We start from the raw sequence: 22,277 nt of genomic DNA on the forward strand, positions 1-22,277 counted from the left end.
GCAGGAAGTGGGGAGTCAGGATACAAACCCAGGAGTTCCTGTTGTGGCTCAGTGGTTAATGAATCCGACTAGGAACCTTGAGGTTGCAGGTTCGATCCCTGGCCTTGCTCAGTGGTCTAAGGATTCAGTGTTGCCATGAGCTGTGGTGTAGGTCGCAGACACGGCTCAGATCCAACATTGCTGTGGCTCTGGCGTAGGCCGGAGGCTACAGCTCCAATTGGACCCCTAGCCTGGGAACCTCCACTTGCCCCGGGTGCAGCACTAGAAAAGACAGAAAGACAGAAAAGCAAAACAAAACAAAACAAAAAAAAAACAAACTCAGGCTCTTTCTAGAGTACATGCGCCTGACCACTGCCCTATCAGACAAGCCCTCAGAGAGGGAGAAGGTTAAACATGACTTTGGTAACTCAAAGAAGGATAGGGCCATGAATTAACAAAAGTAGAAATATTAAGAAGGGAAATTGATAGATTTTATTTAGAACACAGTAAATTTGAGGTGCTAGTGAAACAACCAAATGGACATCGTCACGACTGGGAGGGGCAGGTCTCGAGTGAGGAGGGGTTACTGGTCAGAACTAGAGGTGGTGATTTGGAAGTTAAATCATGGGATTTGGGGGATTCCTATGATAGTGAAATAATGGGAATGGAGCAATTAGAAGAGAGTGTGGAGAGATGTGTAAGGCTGAGGGCAGAACTCTGGTGGATGCAGGTTTAGACAGAGAAGGTATAGGAAAAGAAGCCACCTAAGGTAGAGAAATGGTCGCTAAATGGAGGGAAGATTTAGGATAGGGCAGTGACACAAAAGACAAATAGAACAGGTTTTTAAAGGGATGAGATCCCATCAGTTGTTATAAGAAGGTTGAGAAAAGCTGCTGGATTCAGTAGTTATGTAGTTTCAAGAGTGAAATTGCAAAAGCTAAGAGTCAATGGTGAGAAAATGGAGGACATGAATATGGACTATTAAAAAAATAAGTTTAGTGTGAAAGAGAATGAAATAGCTAAGGAGGGTATTGCCTGTATCAGGTGAAGTTTTTTATTGTTTGTTTTGTTCTGTGTTTATGAGTAGGGGTTGCTCACAGGCAAGAGAGCCAACATGTCCTTCGACAAAGGGAGAAGGTGCAGGGTGAGTGTGAGACTAACAGTGCAAGACAGTGAAGAGGCCTGAACTTTGAGGTGGCCTAGGCATTAAAGAGACATTTCTTTGGCCAAGACAAGACAAGGGGTATAATAATAATGATGATGATGACGTAATAGCTGCCCTTACTGAGCGTTTACCATAGACTTGGTATGTTTGAAGTTCCTTTTGTGTTTTAACTAAATTTATTAAATTCACAAGCATCCTATGGAGTCAGTGTCATTTTGAAAATGGAATTTGAGGTTGAGGGAGTTTAGATTATCCTACTCAGGGTCTCCTGGATCATGAGTAATGGTGCCCAGTACTAAATGCAGGCAGTCAGACCCAGAGCCACAAGTCAGTGCACAGCACGGAAGATAATGGGTTGAGAGAAGGAAGGAGAAGCAGAACTTTGAGATGATCTTGATTAAATCACCAAGTAGGAAGTTTGAATCATTTGCCAAGTACAGTTGAAGGAACTTGAGATGACTTCATTTTGAAAGGTTAAGCTTCTTTGGGGGTTAGCCTCATTCAGATGGGCTGTATTTCTTTTGTTCACCATGATACTTGAAAGAATGAGCAGTTTTTCAATTATTTACAAAGGTTTAGACGTTTAAAGTCTCTCTCACATTAGGCTTAATTGGCCCATTTGTCTAATCCTCCTAGAGCGATGAAGTTTTGAACTAACTGCATACTGTGAGTTGGAAATGATCACATGGAGAGATACGTTTTGAAGTGCTTTCAGACACCGTGGGATTATTTAGTTCTGAAAGGAGGGCAAGGTTACACTTTGCCATGTGCTGTTTTAGATAAATAAAAGCTGCCAAATGGAGTCATTTCTAAAGATAATGCTAAAAAAAATCCACAGGATATTAAACTTTGCTTTTCACTTTCAAAATAGCCTAGTTTTTCATAAAAATCTGAAAAGTATTTTCTCAATTATGTTTATAATTTTAGCAAGAGAAAAACACTTTGGGAAAACTGAGAATTGGTATATTGCAGTATTGTTCAAAACCATCTGTTGTTCCATTTGGAAAATAGATTTCTGGCAGCTGCAATGAGAAATTTAGGATTACATAGCTGTAGGTCAGATAATTCACTTAAATTGGTTGAAATTCAGCAACCAATGTCAATTCTAGTTTTCTATCAACCTAATAAAAATTCCTTGCAGCCCCAACTAAACAGGTGTCTGCATCATCCAGCAATTACCAAAATTGCTGTCTTAGTCATGTGTCTGATGGTTTGTTGCAATTTAAAACCTAAAATAAATTGAAAAGCTATCAAATGCTTCTTAATTTTTATTATTAGAAATTAGTTCTTAAGAGAATTAAATAATGGGCTTAAGTAGACTAAATATTTTTGCCTTTGTTCAGAACAGTTTTTTAGTTATAAGAAAAGTATAACAAAGTTTATGGGAAATTCGGGAGCCTTTTTTCCCCTTGGTTTACTTGAGTTTTTTAATCTCATTTTTAGTCTTATTTTCTTGTGGCACAAAATTGTGTGTAGCAGAAATATGGCCTTAAACAAGCATTTTGCTATATACCTTTTAATGTTCTTTAGTCATAAATTATCGAGATAAAAATAAAGCGGCCCCAGCTGACCTAGTTATGGTTATTAGAAAGTTATTAGTTAAGATATCAGAATGTAATAAATGTTTATTTACAAGTAACTGCACATCTGATTGCTCGATTGCCTTTTTTGCCATCCTCTCTTGTTAGAAGAACAATAAATGTATATGTATTAGAGTTTAGATTTTTAGAATAGTCTTTTCATTTTTGTCTTGGAGTCAGTGCTGATTCAGTCCAGTCCCTCTAGCTTTTGCTTGATAGCAATTTCTCTTATCCACCAGTTATGTACCTAAAAGCAGAGACCCCGTTAGGATCCTAAAGGTTCTTCTGTGTCAAAATATCAAGAGAATTGCAACAGAACAAAGGGTGGGGAAAAAAATGTATACACGTAAGGATAACTTGATCCCCTTGCTGTACAGTGAGAAAAAATATATATACATATATATATATATCAAGAGAGGGCAGAACTGACCACTTTAGCAGGATTTCCGAGGACAAAATTTATACCTCATCTTCCCCCCCCGCCCCGCCTCTTTTTAGGGCTGCACCTGTGGCATATGGAAGTTCCCAAGCTAGGGGTCCAATTGGAGCTCTAGTCATCGGCCTACACCAGAGCTACAGCAACATGGGATCTGAGCCGCATCTACAACCTACACCACAGCTCATGGCCACACTGGATCCTTAACCCACTGAGTGAGGCCCCACATCTTCATGGATGCTAGTCGGGTTCGTTAACTGCTGAGCCATGACCGGAACTCCCTATACCTCATCTTGACCTTAACCTTCAGAACTAGAAACTTCACATGAACCGTCTGGGTCAGGCATGTGTGTGCTTGCTGCAGGAAAGAGCCGTCAGGGGCAGAACTAGACACCTGACCCACATTTCTGATGCCCGAGGCAGTATTAGAGTCTAGAGCCAGCTCCTTAGGTCGAGATGATCAACACATCCCCGTACTTTGGGGGGAAATCTCTGTGGACAGTCAAATTATAGATGGAAAATTTTGAACAGATAATAATAAAGAAGAGTTGACCTTATGATATTGATAACCAGTGTCTCTTTTGACTGTAGTAACAAGGCATCTAGTAGGGTGCTTTCTTCCTCAAAAACTGCTAGAAATAATACTCTGGAACAATTTGAGTCCATTGGTTGCCATTGGTTGTAACATAACCAATTGTTACATAGCTGTCGGTAACATGAATTGGGCTATATCTTTTCCACCTTACAAGACGTAGATTCCTCCTACTTTCATTTGATAAGCTAATCTTACCTGTTTTGCTTTGATTTTTTACTAGTGGATTGCTTCCAGTGGTAGTCTTAGCTGCAAAGTGTGGTGGACTGTTCTTGAGCTTCTTATGTACTAACTAGATGTTAACCAAATCTCTGTGTATTAGTCCCAATTGTAGTCATACATTTTCTCTGTCTCTGAAGTTTTATATGCTTATACATATTTTATTGGAATCTTGACATTATTTTGTGCGTTCTTTACATGGCTTTTAAAAAATGTATGTTTATTAATCAAGTTGTTTTTTTCTTTTCTTTTCTTTCTTTCTTTCTTTTTTTTAGTGCTGCATCACAGCAAATGGAAGTTCCTAGGCTAGGGGTCAAATTGGAGCTGAAGCTCCCAGCCTACACCGCAGCCACAGCAACTCGCTATTTGAGCCCTGTCTGTCCTACACCACAGGTCATGGCAACCCCGGATCCTTAACCCTCTGAGTGAAGCCAGGGATTGAACGTGCATCCTCATGGATAGTAGTGGGGTTCATTTCCACTGAGCCCCAATGAGAACTCCCTTTATCAAGTTTTTTATAGTCTGTGCCTCTTCCTTATTGAGATTTAAAGGAGTTCATTTATATAATATTGGAAAGAAGGAAAATAATAAAATATGTTGATATAGTTATTTGAAGAAAATATGCAAATCCAGTCTTGCTATGCCTCATTCATTTCTTTATTCTCTTTAAGACTTGGTGACTCATCTGAACTGAATAGTCACCTTTCTCGCTATTAGTAGGTTTCTTTCTCATCCATACTTGGATCCACTTCCTTCTTAAAGAAAGATATATTCTAACAGCCTTGTAAAGTAATTGTGTGGGGGATTTTCTTTAAAAAACACATTTTCTGGGGAGTTCTCGTCATGCCTCAGTGGTTAACAAACCCAGCTAGTATCCATGAGGACGCAGGTTTGATCCCTGGCCTCCCTCAGTGGGTTAAGGATCCTGCGTTGCTGTGAGCTGTGGTATAGATCGCAGACAAAGCTTGGAGAATCCCACATTGCTGTGGCTGTGATGTAGGCCAGCAGCTATAGCTCCAGTTGGACCCCTAGCCTGGGAACCTCCATATGCTGTGGGTGAGATCCTAAAAAGACAAAAAAAATATATTCACATAAAAAACTTGAAAAAAAAAAAAACCAAAACACACTTTCTGTATATGTTAAACACGGCAAGAGAAACATTAGCTTTCTGTAAAGTGTAATGTGATGGTGGTCAAAGTGGCATTTTTCAGACTCGAACCCAAACTTCTCTGCAGAAGAGTGCCCCAAGCTGTAGTGATTTATACCCATAAACAGAACTTGAAATACCTGACTAAGCATCTCTCTTTCTAGCCACCAATAACCGCATCAAATATTTTAATTTTATTCCTGAAAATAATTTCCTTAAAGAATAAATATTGAGGATCATCATCTCTTTTCCTCTTAACATTTATATTGTGTAAACACCAAGGAGTAATGTAGCAAAATGCCTTCATGAAACACTGAAGCTGATTGGAAGAATTTGATATTTTATGAAAGACCAAGTTCAGGGGCTGCCCTTCTCCTCAAACTTATTTGAATAAATAACTCCTTGAATAAGGAGCCTTTTCTGAACAATAAACTATTGGGAGTTATTTTTATAATTTTTATGTTAGCTTTTGAGATTTGATGCTTCAGACCTTAAGGCAGGCTTCTGATTGCATTGTGACCTTTTTTGTATAAAGATTATACAGTTGAGCGACTTATATAGCCACACGTCTTTATTTGTTTCTGAGGTTACCAGAGACTTTGCCACAAGCTAAATTAAACCTTCTTCGTGAGGCATCCACCAAAAATATGAAACTCAAAAATTTTTAAATGACTCATATTTACCTTACCCAAGTGTATCATTTTCCATGAACGTGTGTTTTATGGGCTTCAAGAAGACTATACACTTCACAAATGTATTATTTCCTAAAAAGTTTCATTTCTACACTTGTGTAACGGGGACCCCACTGTGTCTCTTTTATTGTATAAATGGACTTCATAATAAGGCATAGTTGAATCAAAGAAGGGCTTATCATTTGTTTTAAGGAGGCATGATAAAGCTCAGGATGATTGTCTTTGACTTTAGAAAAATAGATGACTTTATTAGTCAGGGTTCTCCAAAGAAAAAGAACCAGTAGGAGATCAAATACATATATACGCACATAGATATAAATGAGAGAGAGATTCTGAGGAATTGGCTCACACAATTCTGGGGACAGAGAATTCTAGCAGTCTTCTTGCTGTCTGCAGACTAGAGACCCAGGAAAGTGCCTGGTGTAATTCAGTTGTGTCTAAGGGCCTGAGGACAGGGTCGCTGATGGTTGGAATCACATGGGAGCCTGAGAAGATATGAGATATCCCAGGTCCAGCAGGCTAGGAGGAAGCTAAAGGGACAAATTCTTCTACCATTTGTTCTATCCAGGCCCTCAATGGATTGGCTGATGCTCACCCACTTTGGGGAGTATCATGTCCTTCACTGAGTCACGGATTCAAACGCTCATCTCATCAAGGAACACCCTCACAGACGCATGCAGAAATAATAGTTGATTTGTGGTCAGTCAAGTTGAGACCTAAAATTAACTATTACGAGTGACTAAAAAAAAGTAGTTAAATGTGTACTTACATTCTCTGTTGTTGTGTTGTGGGATCACTTGTGCAAACTACCGGCATATTTGTGTTATTGCACTTAAAAAACTATGTACTTCGATTATTTATATGTCTGTCTTCTCCATTAGACTGTTCTTGAGTAATAATAACAACAGTAATAACAATAATAGCTACTATTTAGTGATTGCTTATCATCAACCTGGTTTACATGTTTTGGTGAATAACTGAATGAATCAATCAATAGATCCTGAAAAATGTAGACTTTTAGATAACCTGTAATCTAGCATGAGATAACACAATTCATAATCCTTCAATTCATTCAACAGGATCATGCTGATTTTTTCCTTAAAATGGTTATGACGATAGATATAACTTAATAGTTGATGAAATGAATAAAACAGCCTGGCATCTGGACACAGAGCCAGACGTGTCAGGGGTGCCGAGATACATTTTTCATTGCCAGCTTTCACTTTCAGGAATATAGCTTGATGGTTAAGAACCTGGGTCTAGAGAGAGAGGTCTAGTTTGAAATTGCTGTTCCATGACCTCAGACAAATCTGTGACTTCTCTGTGCCTCAGTTTCCTCATCTGTAAAAGGAGGATAATAAGAGAACTTACCAGAGAGATGTAGTGACCAGAGTTCCTGATACAGACACCTCCATTACTTCCTAGTTATTGTTAGTAGTGCTAAAAGTGGGAGGGAAGTCAGTTCTCCTAATGGAATAGGAGCAACATTGAAGTCTTCATCTTCCCTGTCATGTTCCAAGTCTTTTTGCCCAAACCATCCTAATTGTGTGCACTCAAAGAAGCTGTTGGAGGTGAGGGGGGAGAGTTCCTGTCATGGCACAGCAGAAATGAATCCGGCTAGGAACCATGAGGTTGCAGATTCAATCCCTGGTCTCGCTCAGTGGGTTAAGGATCCAGCATTGCCCTAAGCTGTGGTGTAGGTCGCAGATGCAGCTCGGATCTGATCCCGCGTTGTTGCAGACAGAGTTGTTGGGAGGCAGAGGGAACATAAAGTGCCCGCTGAACTGAGAAGGTATCTTGAGACCAAAAAATGAGGCAGCAACTCTGTGTAATCAGTGAGTCAGTTTATTGCAGGGTAACTCACAGGGTAGGATCAGGTGGACAACAATCTGGAAGCATTTGCAGCTGCCCTGTGCACTGCCGAGGGGCCACTGGGACAATTTTCTAGTTAACCTAGGGTAGTGGGGTAGAGGCCTGAAAGCAGGGAGTGCATTCCTAAGTCAAGATGTATGAATGGGTTACTAGTCTTGGGGTCACTGAGAATTTGTCAGCCTATCATTGTTGTAGGCTAGCAGTGCTTACAGGATACGTAGACCTAACAATTTTTAAACAATGTCTGTTAACTACAGAGCTCTTGATGACAGAGAAGAGATTTACTGCACAGTACAGTTCTGAGTAGGGTCAGTGGAAGGACAGCAGAAACTATACCTGCCCAAGATGGCATCAGTTATGCTAAAAATGTACACTCATTTTCTAATTAGCCAAAGAACAGGTAGGTGGAAAACTTACTGGAAGAAAAAAAAAAAAAACGCTATGTTTTGTAAAAAACAAATGTAAACCTTTTGTTTGTGAAATACACCAATTCTCTACTTACAGGGAGTAATTTAGAGTTGATCATTTTAAGTAACTTCCTACCAGAGCTATTAAAAAGTGGAAAACTTTGGGTCATTGCTTTCCCATCCTGAGTTTTCAGTGTTCTTGGAAGTAAATGAATCAAACTTCAGTGATACTTAAAACAAGCTGAGGCTGATTTTTTAAAATTACAATAATGAAGTATCCATAAAAGAAGGAACTCAACATAATTAAAATTTTTCAAAAGTAAATAGAAACAATTGAACTATAAGAGCAGGAGGTGTAAGCTACCATTTATCTATTGTGTATGACAGAGCATAGTTCTTTACTAATATTATAGGTCTTTGCCAAATTAAATATTATGGAGGATTGATTAGGTGCTTGGTGATCACAAAAAAATGTGTCATTTATACCCTCACACAGTCACATTTACCTCCTATTTTATGTGGTTTTTACATTGGATGTTTCAATTATAACATTAGATGTTTCAAATGTAACAGTACTAGTCAATCTCTGCCCTCAAATGTAACAGTGACTAGTCAATCTCTGCCCTCTTGGAACTTTGAGAAGAGTGAAGGATTGTATGTATAACATACTTTCATAATGTTATATAATTACAATCAGAAAAAGAGTAATAACCATATAGGCATTGTGAAATTATATACTAGAGAGACATATTCTGGAGTGAATGGTACAGATATGTAGTTGTCCACATCTGCTCAGATATCTCGGTTCTGTTCTTGGTGCCCCACTTGCTGCTAATCGATGCTCTAACGTTCACATAAGAGGTGTGGCAAGTCTCTGATTTCATCCTACACTGTAATTCAGCAGCCTGCAGGATAAGATTCTGTGTGGGTTTCAGCTACAGTGCTTCAACAAATAGAATGCTTCAACATTAGAATGTTTTAGGAAAGCCATAAAAACTCTCTACTTTTCTGACCATGACCTGACCCTTTAAAGCAGAGTGTCTACTTTCTCTCTTTAACTCCTCCAAAGCATCTAGCCAACCTTGTACCACACCGTGATATGGTACCACCACTGGGTCCACAAGAAGGGATTTCCTTCTGTGTAACCTCATGTGATGATTTAGATGACTATTACATGTTCCTGGTTACTAATAGCCAGTCCCTAATGCAGCAGTTCTCACATCTCAGCACTCATTCAAATCGTCTAGATTAGAATCTTGTTACGAGGCAAATGGCTGAGTCCCACTGCCAGAGCTTCTGATTGAGTACATCTGTGTTGGGACCCAGGAATTTGCATTTTTAACAAGTTCTTAGGTGCCAGCTGGTGCCCTGGGAAAAAACTTTGAAAACTTTCCACTGCTCTAATGGAAACCTGCTTTCCCTTCTGCCTTCAAAACCCAACAAAGTCAGCTGTCCAATCCCAAATTCCTAGCCTTGAGAATGCACTGCCTCCCAACACTTTGCCTAATACATTGCCATGGGGCTCAATTGAAGATAACAGAAACTGCTTTAGCTGTTCCAAGCAGAATTTAATTAGGTGCTTTCAAATCATTGGAGAGGGTAGATGAATGACCCCAGGAATGAGTCCTAAAACAGAACTACAGATCTTGCTCATGTAGGCCAGAATCAGAAAGCCTCTGGGCCATCTCCTTCCAGAATCAACCACTGAAGCATGGTTTGGGGGTCAGGAAGCTGCTGCCAGAACTACAGTCTCCACAGCTGCATTATACCCTCTAGATCCACATTTTAGAAAAAATAAGTTCCTCATGAGGTAGGCACTGTGTTAGTTTGAAATTCAGGTCTCTCTTGAGTATACCTCATTGAAGAAACCAAAATCCAGCTGGAACCCTAGCTGCAAGGGAATCAGGGAAATACTTCTGGGCTTTCTTGACTCTTTAGAAAATGAAGACTCACTAGAAAAAGGTTGAAATGGATTTATGTTAATGGAGTCTTGCTACAACATCTATCACAAGGACCAGTGAATATTTCTGGTACAGCTGAGACAAAAATGGGAAAGAACTACCTATATGAAAACATGGGGGTGGAGAGATGCATTCCAGGAAGAGGAGGAAAAACAGTTAAAGAGGCTCAGAAGTGAGAAAGAGTATTAATTAACCTTGAAAACAAATGGCAAAAATATAGACACCTCCCTCCAACCCCGTATTAAAAAAAATTAATGGCAATTTCCAAAAATTCAATTTTGGGCATCACTGCAGCAGGTATAGAGGCTACCTAATGGTTACCTGGTCTAACCCTCCTCTGCATTCATGCAGAGGCTCAGGTACTCTGTTTAAGCCAGGAGTTCTGGGATATCCCTTCTCTCACTTGTGGGGAAGCCAGACAGAGTGACATGTATGAGGAACCAGACATGAAAAACACAGCATAACCACAACAGCCAAGGCACCCCATCCAATTATTTAACAAGCCGAGTCAGAGATGGAGCGTGGGCCTGTATAGGAAGGTCGCTGGCAAGATTTAGATGCCACTCACGGGGGGCAGTGGGTTCCAAACTGAGAAGACGGAGATCCTGGAGTCCTGTGGACCCAAGAAAATAGAGACGTTGAACATCTTGTTCAGGGCGACAAAGTCAGTGTAACTTCAGAAGTAGAACCTCTAATACTGAACATTCGTTTTTACCAGGTGCTTTCGAGTGTCTCTTTCCAACCATTATCTAATGCCACAATGCAAATGATATAGCTGGGCTAGGATTTTGCTGCCTGGTGATCAGTTGGTTATTTAGCTCCTTATCAAACGGATGGTATTTGAAACAACTGGTTTGGATTAAAAATCACTGAGCAATTAAAATATTTTTATAACTGAATACTACTTGCTTTAACCCTGTCTAATCCTATTCCCAAAGATATTTCCAGTTCCACTCCTGGGGAATTTCACTTTCAAAGTTGGTTGGTAGTTTTGCTTTGTTTTTAAATTTTTTGCAATGATGAAAAGGGACCAAGGTATTAAAGAATCATGTGGGAGTTCCCATTGTGGCTCAGCAGTTAACGAACCCGACTAGTTCATGAGGACATGGGTTCGATCCCTGGCCTTGCTCAGTGGGTTAAGGATCCAGAGTTGCTGTGAGCTGTGGTGTAGGCTGTAGCTGCAGCTCAGATCCTGAGTTACTGTGGATGTGGCATAGGCCAGCAGCTACAGCTCTGATTAGACCCCTAGCCTGGGAACCTCCATTTGCCACAGGTGCAGCCCTCAAAAGACAAAAGACAAAAAGAAAAAAAAAGAATCATAAAAAAGGGATTCAAATGAAGAATTCTCTAAAGAGTCACAAGAGGGAACTACTTTCTTTATTAGAGTGGCAGATGTAATTAAAGAACTTGGAAAAATGACATTATCCTACCAAACTGTTTGCCAGATTGAATGCTTTAATCTGGTGAGCTTTGTGTATTTTTTGCATTCTATATTTGGTTAATTCGACATAGATAAGAACTTCCAGCCCTAGAAGGGCTTAACTGTATTCAAATTAAACACTAAAATAGCTAAACAGTGTTTCCTGAGAATTTGCAGGCATTGTGCTCTCACGTGGAGTAATAGGCAGTATTGAGCAGTGTTAGGTGGTATTACAGCAGCTCCAGAAGTTTTGACTTAGATTAACAGTAACACATATACACTTTTACAGCATCTTATTGCTTTATAGAATCTATAAAATACATTATTTCTATTAGTCTTCAATATCACCATGCAGTAAGTTATATTGCCACCCTGAAGAAAAACAAAGTCAGAAATTTCACTTTGCAAATTCTAACAAATCATACTGTCAATGAAAGGAGAGGCTGTGAAAATCCAGAATTGAATATACATAATCTTTCCCAGAAATACCACGTACTTTTTCCCTGCTAGTAGGAAAATGTAGAATATTTTGTTTTATAAAATGGTAGAATGACAGACGGTATTTTTTTTTTTTAACATCCCCTTTATCCGAAGTCCTTTCAGGGCAAACAGAAAGTGGAATTCTCTTGTGATGGCCAGAGAAGCTGTTTTCGAGAGTTTTAAATGATGTGTAACTTTCTCATGGCTTATTAGCTATCAGTCCCAAGGATTGTGAACCTCTGTATCACTGGCCACAAGGTTCTGCAGGCCCCCACTAGGTCAGCTCAAAAAGGTTGAGTCATGGTGTGGCATGGCTGCACAAGGGGAAAAAAAGATCCTTTTCTCCCAGTAGAGAGCGGTTGGGAATCAGAGTATATAACGGAGGGAGGCTCAAGCCGTGTTGGCTCTCTTTATCCCGTGGTATTTAGAATGTCCCTTGTGAAAGGAAAGAAAGAAAACTTCCTGCTGTAATTGTAATGATGCACTAAGGAACAAACATCTGTTCTCTTGTGCAATATGTTTAAGGGAAGCAGCTGTTATGTGCTTTGAGTTAAAAGGTGGGCTTGCTCCCACCTCCACACTTCCAGTTCCACTTGAGTTGTCTGCTCCCCCTTTGATGTTTGAGGCTGGCGTCAACAATGCAACCCTTTAGCTAAATGTCTTCAGTCCTCCTCACTTCCCCTGGTTCAGCCCACGCATTGCCTGTGGGATTGACTAAACAGAATGCAGATTTCCCTGTGAATGTGGGCTTGGGGGAAAGAATTTTAGTTTGGAGTGTGAAGAGGGTGACATTCTTTTACTGTTTAAACACATCTGGTGTATGTAAGTAATATGTGACAGTCAAAAGGAGCAGAGAAGGTGCAAATGCCCTCAGGTTGGTAGGGGGAAAAGCTCTAGATTGCTCCATAAGGTTTTATTATTTGTGACCTTTTTACTTGACAGAAGATGGAGGGAAAGCAGAGAAGTGATATGCCAGATGCTCAGAAGAAATTTTGGAGGGAATCAAGGAAAAATCGTTACAGAGAAGAAACCTGGTTCAGATTTCCTCATTTTTCTTCCCTCTGCCCCACACAAGTTAAAGCCTCTTTTCATCAGGTGAACCTCAGCCAAATCTGACTAAGGCAGTTAAAGTGCTGGCAGAGTAAAATAGTCAAGGGGTGGAGGAGTGGAGCTTCTTGTAGGTTCTGATGCTGGCGGGGGCCAGGCAGGAAATTGAGGAGAGAAGCCTGACAGTTCTGCTCAATCTGAGGGAGGCAGGGCACCTCCACCATGACAGGTGTTGCTTCAAGGGACTTGCGGCTCAGCGTGGCCTGGTTTTTCAGAAGACATCAGAAATCCTTTTTTGTTGTTAAACTCTCCCAATTTTTAGGTAGTATAACAAACTTGGTGATTGTTTTAAAATTCAGTCTCAAACAAACAAATTGGAGTGCACTTGCCAGGTCTGCAAGTTTTCCAACTCAGGTTAATGGGCAACACCCTCCTAGGAGGTTTTGGGATCTTAGAACTAGAACTTATGACTCAACTGAAGGGAGTGAGATTTTCCCCTCCATTCATTTAATAAACATATTAATAAATATCAAAACTGTTATCCATCAGTAGACACAATGGATACAAAGATCTGTAAGATACAGCTCCACTTGTCAATCATAGTGTAGTTAGGAGACAGATTAAATTACATGATAGTGAACTTCATGAAATTAAACAGGTATTCCTAACGTGGGGCTAGCTCAGAAGGGCATTTAATAACCCTTCTTTGGATGGGAATGGTGCCTTAAAGAAGTCCTTCAGTTAAAGAGAGCAGGAGAAACAGGAGGTAAAAGGAACACTGATGAAAAAAAGTAAGGTGTATTTGAAGAAATTGCAGGTCTTTACATTTGTTACAACAAATCAAAACCAAGAATGTTAATTAAAAAACAGATCTTGCTTCTAAAAATAAAACCCGTTTTTCCACCCATTGCCAGACCTACTGAATCAGAATCACTGAGTACTTTTAATAGGCACCCTATGTGATTCTTGTGTTCAGACTTTGGTGAAGTACATTCTGTTGGTCCTAGACTAGAGATGGTGTCAAATCTGAGAACAGCATAGTCTGCCTGCATTGGGAGCTGGGCTTCTGTCCTTAACTAGCTGGGCCACCACAGGTAAGGAGGAGCTCCTCCATGCTCAAGGTTCTGAACTTGAAAAATGTAGCTAGAATATCCATTTCATAAGGTTGTTTTGAGAATTGAACGTAAAATGCTTAGAATATTATCATTATCCTGCTCACCGCCTGATACCTAGCCCATAGTACTAGGATGGGTGGAGAACAAATACTTCTGGAAGAAGTAACGCTGAGGAGCTGTAAAGGGGCCAGATCACTGGAGTCCTTAGTTCTGCCTACTCTTCCAGGTAGTCTCCACCTGGCCTCCCCGGAACCATATTAGTTACATGTGGCTCAGTTTTAAAAAGCAGGAATAGCTCCTATATTAAAAGATTTCTCATATATTATATTAAAAAGGAAACATAATCTACTCTTTCCCTATAGCAAAGCAAGAAAACATAGTGAATCACTCTTGCTTTAATTGATAGCTTTCTTTCCTTGTTTTCTTCTCCCCTTACCTAAGGCTGCTGTGGTCCCATCTGCCCAGACCCTTAAAATCACTGACTTCAGCTTCAGTGACTTTGAGCTGTCTGACGTGGAAACGGCACTCTGCACAATCCGGATGTTCACTGACCTCAACCTTGTGCAGAACTTCCAGATGAAACATGAGGTAGGAATGCAGTGATGTCCTCTGAAAAGTTTTGTGTGTGTGTGTGTGTGTGTGTGTGTGTGTGTGTGTGTGTGTGAAGTAGCTTTGGATGTTAGTATTGAATGAAGATTTTTAAGTTTCAGTGGTTCATATACGGTCACCTAATCCATCCCGGAGATAAAAGTCATCCGCAATTAAAAAGACATTTATTGGGTTCCCACACGTCTCAGGCACCAGGTTAAAGAATAAGGGAGTGTATTCCCAACAGTGAGAGCAGGATGTGCAAACGCAGGGTGACAGAAAGAGGAGTGGGGCGTGGGGCACGGGTTGAGAGGGTGAGAGTGGCAAGAGAAGCAGATGGAGAGGAAGGCGAGAAACAAATCATGTAGAACATTGTATGCTTTTCAGAAGAATTTGGATTTTATCAGGAAAACAATGATGAGTCACTGAAGAATTTTAAGCAGGGAAGTAACATGATCTGTTTGTGGAGGTTATGATAACACAGTAGAAAGAAGGACCAAAACAGAGTGAAGTCCTTTGGAAATGAGGGAGGAAAGGGGTTGATGTGAAGCCAGGCTCTTTGTTCAAACAGGGTCACCCACAAGGGGTGAAGATGGACATTGATTTTGATCCCAGTTGATTACCTTACGCCTCTCAGAAAATAGGAAGACTTAAATCAATACTTTCTATTACTAGTTGGGAGATATTAGGGAATTCCATTTTGTTTCATAATGGCTACATGGATTCCATCAAAGAATAAGGAAGAATGGAAAGGACTATTTGAAAAAAAAATTCAGTAACTTGCCTGTAAACCTATTTTTTTTCTGGTCAGTTGAATGTCTGGTCTCCTCCTGCAGATTTCCTATCTGGAAATATAAATACCTTGAAGGCCTCTACTATGTAGCAATCCATTAATTCATAAAATGAAGATTTATTAACAATATAGAGTGTACCCAGCACTGTGCTAGGTACACGTGTCAGTGATGAATGTTCCCTTCTCTTAAAGCCTCACTGAAGCACGAAAACTAAGGGCTGATATGGCTAAGGTTAACACAGTGTCGTTGATGGTACTACGGGTGGCCCAAATCTAATTCTTTCTGTAATTTAACCAAAGTGTGTGTCACTCTGCAGTGAAAACAAACAACTGTCTGTAGACTTTTCTCTAATAATACTTCATTTCTATGAGAGTGTGTTCATTAAGGGACATCATGTCATTTAATTACTTCAAGAAGCTCTTAGGAAAGGTTCTTTGGTTATTATTGTCCCTGTTTTACAAATGAAGAAGGTGACACAACATGATAGAGTAGAAAGTACATGGGTTTTGAAGCATAGCTCTGCTAGCAATTAGCTCTCATTTCCTTGGGCAGTTTAATCTCTCACATTCTCACATTCTCTGTTAATTGAGGATAATGGTATGACTCCCTCTATGGGAGTCTTGTGAGAATTACACATGCATCCACGTGGTTGTTATTTGTATGCATGTGTGTACACTTGTATATTTCGCTTAATACACGGGTATAGCGTATGTTCAGGTATCCCTTCCTTAGACCGAGTTTGACCATGGCGATATCACCCTATCATATTTCTCTATTGTAGGTTTAGGGCTCATTTAAAAAAAAGCCTGTTCTATTAATAGAATGAAGAGCTCATCTAGAGTCAGAAGTTGTAAATGTAAATCTCAGTTCTGCCTCTGGCTGGTTATAGGACTTAAAAACTAGGTAGTGACCCTAATCCCATTGCATTCCTGAAATCTTCCATACTTGAAACTAGCAACAGTTCTGTCCAAAGGGCCTGTCCAAAGCAAAGGAATGTGATCTTTATACCAGTATATGAAATCCTTCTAAATTGCTTTACTATTTCTTAAAAACATAAGTTCTTAGTTAGCACTTGAGTTCAGAGATGAAGATAGTCCATTCAGAATTTCTTTAGCCATCTTTCTGCTTTCCTCTTCTTGAATTTTTGTTCATTAGATATTTCTCCTCATTGTCTCATTCATCTGCTCTCCTTTTCTGTTTGAATAACTACTATTCTAATTCTGATAGACGTCAACTTGAGCATTCTGTCATGCTGGTTGGCCTTCTTGCCTTAGTGACCCGTTTTTCTTATTTCACATATTATTGCCACTATAATTTTAGGATGATAAAATTAAAATGTTATTGCTAGGGAGGATCTTAGCACCATGAAGCATCTGACAAAGAATATTTCCTACTGAAAGGTATGTCAAATCTTCATATATCTGCTAGGCTTCCAAATCTTGAGTAACGCTCCTGTAACTCATGCTAATCTCTGAAACAGATTCTTTAGCAGATTTGTGTGTGTTGTACTTGTTTTCTTTCACCTTTTTTTTTTTTTAAATACAGTTGATTTACAGCAGAAATTCACCTTCTGTCTCTTACATGTCATTCATTCCTCCCATGAAAGGACAGGGTGGCTCTGCTTCCAAGTCTGCCCCAAAGACATACTCTTCCTCAGAACCTGACTTAGGCATTTCTCTTCCTGGGAGAACCTAGCATTGACCTCATACCGCTTGGAATGCTCTTGATAGCTTATAAATTTGTGCTCTCATTTTTATGTGGATTTATCCATTTCCTTTATATGTCTACTTTTGTTCTTTCACTACTGATTGAGATTCTTTCTTTCTTCCTTCCTTTCTTCCTTCCTTCCATGCCCGTGGCATGTGGAAGTTCCCAGGCCAGGAATCAAACCCTCACCATAGCACCGACTTGGGCCGCCGTGGTGACAAGGCCAGATCCTTAACCTGCCATGCCACCAGGGACTGCCTGATGGGAATTCTTGAAGGCAGAGGCTGAGCTGTTGTTTTCTGTTTCTTCTCCTTCTCCCATAGCATCTTAAGTATGCCACTCAGGACTTAGGAAGTCTTTGAAATCATTGGAGATGGATTCAGTGTATTGAGCATGCTCTCTAGGGTCATCTAAACTGCACAAAATTATTAAGTAGTCCTGTACAAAAGATTTACTCCAGATTCGAACATGCCAGACATATCCACCAAGCATTTAGCAGATCTGACCATAATTTTCCTAAATGCTGTTAAGAACATTCTGATAACAGAATCCACAACTGTACTTAATTAAATCTAGTTACTAATTTTAGGGTAGAAACCTAAAATAGTTCAATAGGCCCGTCTTAATAGAAGCATGTAGGGTAGTCCTTCGGGAATTAGGTTTCATAGAGTCATTTTGGTCATTATTTCACATGATATGATATATGTGCCTATTTAATTATAACTACAGATTATCATTAGTAAAGAGATATGTCCATGGGTTAAATTTCTGGGTATTTCTCTTATTTTCTTGGATTCTTTAATTAATACCCATTAATTTTCTACAGCACTTCACTGTCTAGTTTCTAAGCATATCAAGGAAAGTTGACAGCTGTTATTTAAAATTCTCCTAATAAGATGAATCCATTATCTTCAGAGTGGACTTTGCTCAGAAATGGTCATGCTGCGGTTGTACCTGTCAGTCTTAGGCACACAGAAATCCTCTTCAAACTATGGTTACTCAGGGCTGAAAGAGCTAGGGGACATCTGGGTTCTTTTTATCAGAATTTCCTGTGAACTGTGTCATATGAGAGGGAACAAAGAGACCTGAAAAGAAAAGGGAGGACATGGAAGCATTGAATTTTCTGCCAAATCCTCTATAAGCAATTTCAGCCAACAAAGAAGAAACCTTGTTTTTTGGCCTATTTCTATAGCCCATCATACTGTGTGGAATATTGTTAAAGCCACATTCTTTTCCCTGGTACTTTTTCCATTCCCCAGGGCAATGCCCTTTGTGTTTGAAATATTTCCAGTGACATATGTAGAGAGAAGCACATATTTATTTTTAGGGATCCTCAAAAGTATAGTAAATCATTCAGAATTGAAGGGAGGCAGACTCTGATGCTAACACAAACATGAAATTATCATGCTTAGGGCCTGTGAGTCTCTGGGAGTTTTATTGAATATATGCCTTAGGAGTTGAATTAAACCCAGATTGCAAGATTTTCCTGAACAATCCAACCTTTCCCCCCCCCCATCGTTTAAAATATATGTATTTAAAATACACACACACACACACACACACACACACACACACTGGGGCTTTATAAATTACTTCTTGGTAACCAAGCAGTAACTCTGGCCTGAATATTTAAGTGTAGTCTAAAAGGAATGAAATTGAGACTTGGAGCTCCACTTTGTCCTTGGATGTGTGCTGTGTGGCTTGCCCCCAGTCCACCTCAGAGCCTTGCAAAAATAGCTTTGCAGATATACAAAATGCGGGTGTGAGAAGAACTGAAGAGGGCTGCTTGCATGGCTCTGCGAGAGAATACAGGCACCTGTGACTGTCTACTTGGATGTTCCTAACTGATTACCCACGGACATAATGTCCTTCAAAAAGCTAATCTGCAACCTATGCATGATAAAAATACCTTAGAGCTGCCTTGCATTTTACCTTTAATTTAGCTAGTGTGGTGGTTTGCATGATGGGCTCTGGAGTCAAACTGCTGAGGTTTGAATTTGGGCCCCACCCTTTACAAGCACCAAGACCTTGGGCAAGCTACCTCTCTGAATGTCAGTTTCCTCATGTGTAAAATCATCAAAATGGTCGTGTCTCCCTCCGAGTCCTGGGGATTAGATGTTAATGCTTTGTACAGTGTATGAAGATTAGTAAATGTGTGATAAACATTAGCAGTTACTGTTAGTACTTATCCTTTATTTCCTAAAGGTTCTTTGCAGGTGGATTTTAAGTGTTAAGAAGAACTATCGGAAGAATGTTGCCTATCATAATTGGAGACATGCCTTTAATACAGCTCAGTGCATGTTTGCTGCATTGAAAGCAGGCAAAATCCAGGTACTTCTTAGAGCCATTTAATTATTTAAGACATTTTGTTGCTTTAGTAGTAAAATTTACAGCATGTTCTTTCAAATTTGTTTTTAATGTGCACTAATGATGATTGAGAATAATATTTATTACCACTTAACATTTTGTTAATTAAAGACTAGTTTGGCAAAATACTTAATTACTAATTTTCTTTCATATGTAATATATACATCATATTTAAAAATCTTTGAAATAATTTCATGTTAAACTTAATAGCTCATAGGCAAATAAAATACCTCTTTCAGAGGAAAACTCTGCATTATAAGAAAAATTATCAAATTTCTCTTGTTCCCATTCCATCTAACCCATGTTGGAATTCCTCAAAAACCTCTCAGGTCCTGAACTCAGCTCCATAGATGAATTCTGGGTTCTCTATTGCATTTTTCTCTGGAGCACTCTGTTAGTTTTATAAGTACTTTCATGGAAAAGGTTTTGGTTTCATATACATTTACCAGAGACTGTTTATAAGGAGGATCAATGCAGAAAACATTCAAGAAATTCGTTCCTTTCCAGGCCAAATTTTTCATATCTCTGTCCTTAGATTCTAACTTCAGTGGGAATCGACTAGTTATTCTAGGTAAGTGATTCCAGGCACCCATCATATAACTGTTTTTAATTCAGCGCTTCCATGCTCTTTTTTTATTTAATAAATTCTAAAAATGTTATTCTCTGTCTCTACTTTCATAGAGTGCACGTTTTAACTGGCTAAAGCTGAAAAAAAAGAAAAAGCGATTGTTGTCCAAGAAGTCATATCACATACCATAGTAGTATTTTCCTGCCATAGCGAACATTTATTAAAAATAGGGTGAACTCATTTGGGGGCATGAGAAGGTCATAAGGACTATACCACTGAAAACTATCCTTGCTTTTTGTAAAGAATAACAAAATGGTGATTTTTGTGCACGTTGTATGTATACTCTATAGAATGTTGAACAATTCAAGCAGAGTGAAACTGGTAATAATTTCAACTCGGAGTTTCTGTTGTGGCTTATTAGGTTAAAGAATCCGACTAGGATCCATGGAGATGTGGGCTTGATCCCTGGCCTCGCTCAGTGGGTTAAGGATCCGGCCTTGCCACAAGCTGCAGCACAGGTCGCAGTTGCAGCTCGGATCCTGCATTGCTATGGCTGTGGCATAGGCTGGCAGCTGCAGCTCTGATTCAACCCCTAGCCTAGAAACTCCCATATGCCTTGGGTGTGGCCCTAAAAAGAAAGAAAATTAGTAATAATAATTTCACCTTGTGTTTTCTTGCTAATAATGAAGAACAGTAGTATACATAATACAAATGGCAGGTATTTTTTAAAAATAAACTATATTTGACTTTGGAGTATATTGTGCAACTTTTTAAAGCCAAATTTTCATTCCTAATCCTTTTTTTCCCCCATTGTTTGCTAATATTCACATTATCTATGCTCCTTAAGTATAGAGCAACTGGTAGCAGAGAGTGAAGGAAGCAGAATCTGCAGGGAACTAAAAGCCAGAGAGAAAACAATTACTTAAAGTTTATTTGGATTATTCTTCATATATGTAGATAATTAAGAATTTAAAATATTGACTGTATAGGTGAACATATTACTGATTGTTGGAGGCATTGGTCCTTTTTCTGTTGATAATAGTAATCTTTTTTTTTTTTGGTGTTTTTTGTCCTTTTAGGGCTGCACCCAAGGCATATGGAGGTTCCCAGGCTAGGGGTTGAATTGGAGCTATAGCTGCCGGCCTATACCACAGCCACAGCAATGCCAGAACCGAGCCGAGCCTCGTTTGCATCCTGCAGCACAGCTCACCGCAACGCTGGATCCTTAACCCCCTGAGCAAGGCCAGGGATCAAACCCACGTCCTCATGAATACCAGTTGTGTTTGTTAGCCACTGAGCCACAATGGGAACTCCCAATAACAGTAATCCTATTCGAAGACAAAGCACAACCAATTTCTTGCAGAATTGGATCCTAGAGTGAGTCCTTTGTGAGTAGAAAGCAGCACGTATGTAAAGCACTGAAGGAAACAAACATATGCTTGGCAAAGAGGTCGTATAATGCACTTTACCAAACTGTCCTTTCTCTTTCTTCCCCCCACTGTCTTTGGTGGAGCAGAGGAGGCTGACTGACCTGGAGATCCTCGCACTGCTAATTGCTGCCTTAAGCCACGATTTGGATCACCGTGGTGTGAATAACTCTTACATACAGCGGTAAGGCATTTGCTCCAGCAAAGAAGAAAATGTTTCTTGTAAATTGTAGGGCTGTCTTTTTAAAAGCAAAAGCCACAGCAAAAACTTGATGATACAAAATTTCAGTTGGTCAAGGTCCCATCACCTAGTCTGGTTTTATTTAAGGGAAAGGGAAAAAATAATGCAAGTCCAGTATCATGTTGTTAACATTTCTGGCCTGAGGTTCAAAAACTATGTACGTGGAGAACCTTATTTCATTAGGTAATTACCAAGAGTTTTGCTTCAGTTTATGTACACCCAGCTTAAGAGCCTCATTGGAAAACTATTAAGACTAGTTCAAAAGAGGCAGAATTTCACCCTGGAATAAAAGATAGTATTTGAAAAGTGCTTACTTAGCTTGATGATCTTAGGTCCTTAGGAAGTGCTGCCTAGAAAGAGGCTTTTGGCTTTAGCAAAGGCAGCAGAGCACAGTGTTGGGGAGTTTGGGCTCTGCAGTCAGACTTGGATTCAGATCCGCCCCAGCCGCAGAGTTTCCTGCATGACCGCAGCCT

The 22,277-nt window shown here is 39.7% G+C and overlaps 1 protein-coding gene across 5 annotated transcripts in view; it reads left to right on the top strand.

Annotated features, from left to right (window-relative positions):
- PDE5A (phosphodiesterase 5A) overlaps positions 1-22,277 on the top strand; it is a 147,356-nt gene that overhangs the window by 90,432 nt on the left and 34,647 nt on the right. For 3 of the 5 annotated variants that reach the window (XM_047751695.1, XM_047751698.1, XM_047751697.1), the window contains exons 12-15: positions 12,893-13,045; positions 14,554-14,700; positions 19,407-19,532; positions 21,653-21,747. In XM_047751695.1, coding sequence (XP_047607651.1) covers positions 12,893-13,045; positions 14,554-14,700; positions 19,407-19,532; positions 21,653-21,747 — 521 coding nt within the window. The remainder of the gene's footprint in view (positions 1-12,892; positions 13,046-14,553; positions 14,701-19,406; positions 19,533-21,652; positions 21,748-22,277) is intronic. The other 2 variants (XM_047751699.1, XM_047751700.1) reach the window with 1 other exon arrangement.

Source organism: Phacochoerus africanus, chromosome 10, assembly GCF_016906955.1.
Source record: "Phacochoerus africanus isolate WHEZ1 chromosome 10, ROS_Pafr_v1, whole genome shotgun sequence".
NCBI lineage: Eukaryota > Metazoa > Chordata > Mammalia > Artiodactyla > Suidae > Phacochoerus > Phacochoerus africanus.